At 36.9% G+C, this 6000-nt stretch overlaps 1 protein-coding gene across 2 annotated transcripts in view; it reads right to left on the bottom strand.

The window, feature by feature from the left end:
- Window positions 1-1088: 1088 nt before the first annotated feature.
- The window catches only part of LOC139965562 (uncharacterized), a 40878-nt gene continuing 35966 nt past the window's right edge, over window positions 1089-6000 (bottom strand). For both annotated transcript variants that reach the window (XM_071968056.1, XM_071968054.1), the window contains exon 3: window positions 1089-2739. In XM_071968056.1, coding sequence (XP_071824157.1) covers window positions 2733-2739 — 7 coding nt within the window. In that variant the 3' untranslated portion in view covers window positions 1089-2732. The remainder of the gene's footprint in view (window positions 2740-6000) is intronic.

Here is a 6000-nt window from a genome sequence, read left to right as displayed (position 1 = left end):
ATACATACATACACTGTAGCTGACTTTCATATCAATCTTTGTCCCTTTTAATACCTGTAAAAACTTTGTGACAAGCTTGCTAAAACGACGGCGGTGTAATATACATACTGTATTAGTCAACAAAGATGATCTGTTACTGCTTCATGATACTATAAACAAAAGGTCACACAAGGGCGAACGTCAGCACGTTAACCTCTGAATAATCCATGCATTGTAAACATTTACTTTGAGATTCCTAATGTCCTATTTGCAATAATTCTATTTTGACAGTTAGTATAAAAATAAAATTGGTGCAGAAATTTAAATAATGGTTGTCCTTTGTGCAATGTCACTTTTTTTCTTGCCAATGAGACACGATTTTAAGCAGCATCAAATCTATCACTTAAAGAAAGCAGAGTATGTCGCCCACAAAATGTCGCCAAAAGCCAGTCGCCATCTATGGGTACCATACCACAATTGTAGGGTAGAATACTTCCACCTCAAAAAAAAAGGGGGGGGGGTGTCTAAAATGACCTACAGAAGCGAAGTTTTTTGGCAATGTTTCTAAGACGTTTTATGTTTAAGAGCATAGGCCTACATCAAAATGGATCCTTGTTGTACAATAGGTTGATGTACAATAGGGAGGATTGAATTGATCTGATTTAATGCATGATATTTGTTGGTTAAATGTAGAGATTAGACCCACGTCGAGACAACAATCGCAAGGGTTTGGCTTCACGTTATGCTAAACTTCCTCCTCTTACAGTCCAGTCTTCTTATAGTCAATTACAAGTGTTCAGCGTATCCATTGCAACTTATCTGGTCGGCTACCATAATGACATGGGTCGGATATGCTATAGAAGAAAACTGCTATGTCCTGACTGGTTAGCCCAAAAACGAATTTAGTGTGAAAGTCAAACGGGACAATTAATGGGGCTACGCTACCTATTCATTTACAAAGCCAGTAGTTTTTTTGGCACCAGGTAACTACCGTAGCTAAAACAGGCTTGCAGCGTTGTATTCATATAACGGCTTTCAATATTTGTTGGTATATTTAGCCCAGTAGCGAGAAATACATGTAGGCAGATAGAAACACAACGACGAGACGGTTTTTCTGTTAAGATTAACTTTATTTACATGTGGTGGTAACCCAACCTAACACAAACAAGGTGTTTCAAAAAGTGTAGAAACTATACAGGAGGCTAATAATACAATGACAAATTATAAATATGAAACTAACTGGTGTCAAATAACGATAAAACCTAAAACTTTCTGAAGATTTGCATGACCCCCTCACCCCAGTAACTGGTACAGGTCAAAACAGGACACGGGGGTAGGGGCGGGGGGGGGGGGGTAGGGATATGTAAATGTTGAACATGTCTTTCTCTATATACAATCATGCTGTGAGATTTACAGCGAAGGCATCTTAAAGCTGCATAATGTGCTTGAAAGAAACTACAAACCAAGCGCCTCAGTAATTTGTTAAAATATGAAGATTTCTTCGTTAATAACAAATTTCGTGATCTGTGAAACTTTCTGTAGCACCAAGCTGTCATGGACATCTCTTTCAAACTAACAGAGGAAAGAAAACGTGAGCAAAGGTTCGACTTATCACCGAGTTCCTTAATTACATCATTCATCGGTTTACATCAAAAGCATAAAACGCAAAATCCATTTCGAAAAATTTGCACTGTGCAAACTTATACTTAAATCTTTTTCTTTTTTTAATCAGGTGAAAATGCAGCTCTAATCGACGCTGAACAATAATCAGTATAGAATTTTTAAAAATGGACGTCAATCGTTTAATAAGAATTAACTAAAAAATCACGGTTCCTTCCAAAACTGTACAAAACGAATTAGATACTTCCAACAAATGTTCTCCATCCAGCGTTTGAAGTGCACCGGTTCCCTTTCTTTCTTTCTTTTTTAAAGAGTATTTCTTTTTTACCAAACTACTTAAAACTTAATAACATAATAACGAAAAAGAAGACTGGATTAATGATTATATAACATACTTATGTATCTGGCATGATCATATCTTGCTTCAAGTCTCCATACTTTTAATTGTACAGCGTTGATCAAAATTATTATTAAGTCTATGTGGGGAACCAAAATGTATTCTGTTGTTGAATGTCAAATCACTCATATAAGGTTCCCTACCAAACCAATCTTCACTCATTATCCTCATACCGTGTCCTCGTCCCGGTGAAACCTTCCAACGGAAATTACAGAAATGTTTGGTAGAGGCTAAAGTTTTCCTTGAAAAGAAATTAAACGTCCAATCCAGATGGGCCTCAATATTGTAAGGAAACCAAAAACACTCAAAAACAAAGGGCTTCTTTGTTTCTCTTAAAAGTTCATTTGACTGCTTACATCTTAACAATTACAACTTTATCCTTGACAAAAACGATGCTCTTCTTTACATGTTTCTACTTAAGAACTTTTTGGGCGGTTTCATTTCTCTTCCGGCAAAAAAACATAATCAGAAAGTTAAAAGTTAAAACTCATTGAGTAACCTCGGCATATAAATAGTTTCATTTTAATGAAGTTATTTTCCTGTTCTACGTCCTTCCAACGGTTCGTATGGCTTCATGCTTCTGATGGGGGTAAAGGGGGTGGGAGGAGAGGCTTATGGTTGACTTGTTGATGGAACGACGGAGTACTTGGCAAAGCAATGACGTAGAGTTTAATCGACTGACGTTGTTGCATCTTCATCTTAAACGAGCCGTAATGCTAATCCGCTTCTAAGTACGTTAGTGTCTGGTAAAAAGAGAAGAAAGAAAGAAAAAACACAGGATTCATGCAAAAGTCATTAAATGTAGGTTTTCCTGACTCTTTATCTACAAATATTGTCCAAACCATTGTATGACGTCAATAGATTGCCACAAATATCATACCACCCACTTGTAGTTTCAGGCAAGATGACACCCAAGTGTCATCGGAAGGTTTCCATGTCATTGCGGTGGTGGAAACTAAGGGGTATATAGGTGCACTTTCTGCTTCCACGCACGCGCGCAACACGCGCGCAAGCACGTACACTTTATGGAAGCCACTATAATTACATAACACTCATTTCTTAACTGAGGACGACTCAACTGTTTTGACCTCTTGCTTTGCTCTCGCGGACAACCACCCACCCTCACCCCCCCCCCCTTGACGGATACCTAAATCTACTATATATCTCCTATATCTTTGATCGTGTACTTGATATCATTGACAACGGTTTATGGGACAGCCATATGACTGTAGCTGGTTGCATTCACATGGGTGTAGATGCAAGAACACACGCACAGTTCCCACACCTTTGTGGTTTGGGACCCTTCGGTGAGAGGGTCACTTCAGAAATATTCCCTTCTCATGGTAGTTGTTTCATTAATAATCTGTTTCCCCACACAACTTAGCGTTATCAGTAATAACAAATAAATATTCAGACCCATTTCTCTTATGCAAATTACTGGTTTAGTATGTTAAATTAGCATATGCCTAAAGGTTGTATCATTTCTACTGTTATGTGTTTTTTTTCCAGTGACGGTATTAATTTCCTGGTATCGTTTTCTCTGAGTCTCAAGTATTTCTTACGACAGTAGCTGCCGCCGAATCAAACTGACAAAAAACAAAACGAAGGAAGGCGACGTTATCGTTACAGTTTCCGTTAATGTAGGTTTCTGTATTGATTTTGGTAAATACTGACGGGTATGAAAATGCCATTCCATTTAATGAAAAAAAAGAAGTATAATTTTTAAGGAAAGTCCTGTTTTTTCCATTTTAATACTAGCATGACGATTTATTCTTCAGAACGGTATGAAATTACTCCCTAATTAACATTATATTTATAATTAACATTATAATTGTATTTCCCAAAAATTACAGTACGTTATCGTCTTCTTCATCGATTGTAATCTCTTTCAGTGTTGTAGTGGTAGTAGTAGTAGTAGTAGTAGTAGTAGTAGTAGTAGGAGTATCAGTATAAGAATTGGTCACACGATTTCGTTTATGTTATATATCTGCATGCATGCAGGAACGGTTTATTTTCTCATAAACTACTTTATATGGTCTTCACAAGATCTGAGTGACAGATAATTTGAAAAATATGATGGAGAAATAGCCAAATATGATACGTTTAGCATTTCCAAGGATACACGGCCTGCCAAACTTGAGTAAAACGACCCTATAAGGTGTATTTTGTGTGGGAGGAGGAGATGAGGACACACTAAATAATGATGTCAAGACGAGTGATCTCTTGATATTTAGGTACTACAGTAAGTTTAAAGTCAAGTGGAGGCTATTCGCAGTTCTGTGACGTGTATAACATATTCAGCAATTAAATGCAGTATTCTATTTACCATAGTGATTATGCCTTTATGAGTTGACTTTATCCTCACTTCTCTCTGAAATGGACGCTTAAATTTCGTAATAAACACGCGCGGAAAATTCCACTGAGTTTTATATGGGGGCGATTTTAAAATATATGCTGCGTTTTGCTATAAATTGTGTTCTAAGCCATATGATTAAAGTACCGGCTTTAAGCCTATGATAGTTACACGGATAACATTTCAGCTGCTCCCAACTAGCGAGTCGTACGTCGCTTACGTGGCATAAGTTTTAATAATTTATAGAATTGACTAATTGGTTGATTGATGGAGTTATTTAGTTTCCATTTTAATATAATATGCATAATATGCATAACTATAGTATTTCTGTGGTTATGCATGGAGAACTAAAGTAGTGAGCCAAGCGTTTTTCATGTACCTTGTACTCCCCCTTTAGTGGTCGAATATGGGCCACCTTCAGCTAGCAGCAAAATTCAGATCTAAGATTATATATTTTTTCATTTCAATATAAAGAGTATTTGTGGGAAGGGGATGATAATGCATGTACTAAGCTGTCAAATTCAGGTCAAATCGAATCAAGCAGTGCTTACTGAAAGGTTGATGGAAGAGCTTAAGGTACTCTCCTTTTAAGTTTGAATCAAACAGTACAATACTATAAATCCGGGTTCGTTGCTGAAGGGAATCTGGAAATAGTATTTGAGAATTACCAACTTTTTAACCAATGAGTTATACATGTTCATGTCACGGTTATTGATGCTTTATGTCTTCGTGGTCTCCACTTGAGCTATACTGACCTCCCCTGACCTTTGACTGCTATAAGAAGCAAAACGATTCTTTTCCTTGTCATTGCATTGAGAAATCGTAGGTTAAAATTTAGCCACTTTTATACCCAAGTTAGGGTGTCACACATGCAGCGGTCGAGAACACATGCCCAACTTCGCTACATTTTGTAACTTTCCAACCAGCTGGAAACCAATAAACTGAAAGCGATTTAGAGTTTCAAACCATGATGCTTCTTCAACTCTCGATAAAGACCAAACATAGTTATTTATCATCAATCTTACAAAACATTTGCATAATTGTTCATGTCATTTATCTTTTTTGTTGTTGCTAGGTTGAGTGTGACACAGCAACTACACAATTGGTCATTTTCTCTAAAGATGTCACATTAGTGCAACTAATTTTACGCAAAAATTGTCATGGTTCGTATTTAAGTTTTCAATTTCATGTGTAACACAGACACTCAACTGTCAAGAGATATACGTTACTTAGCCTTCATATATACTTCCATATATAATATAAAAAATATATATGCAAGTTTGTTCTGATGACGTAGGTATTACAACACAGCTGGGACTGGAAGTTTCCATAAAAACTCCCTGAACACAGTACAAGCTCGTGTTTCCTCTCAAAATCACAGTCACAAATAACATTACTAACCGATATCTCATCGTTGATATAAAACCTACCTAAATGGACTATTTTGGCGCCCACTTTAATGTATACGCTTTCCCCCACTCATAAAAGCTGGAGGAATGGTACTGTTTTGCACTGTTCATGATTCAGCTCGACATGAACGTTTCCTTGTTCTGGATCGTCCCACGGACACATATCGTATTTATCTGTATATATATGCATATTTATATTGCATCTGTCGTATTTATAGGCTAGCCTATATGTCATGCAACGT

This window comes from Apostichopus japonicus, chromosome 3 (assembly GCF_037975245.1).
Source record: "Apostichopus japonicus isolate 1M-3 chromosome 3, ASM3797524v1, whole genome shotgun sequence".
Taxonomy (NCBI): domain Eukaryota; kingdom Metazoa; phylum Echinodermata; class Holothuroidea; order Aspidochirotida; family Stichopodidae; genus Apostichopus; species Apostichopus japonicus.
Note: the sequence above shows the minus strand (reverse complement) of the source record. Positions and strands in the feature narration are given on the sequence as shown.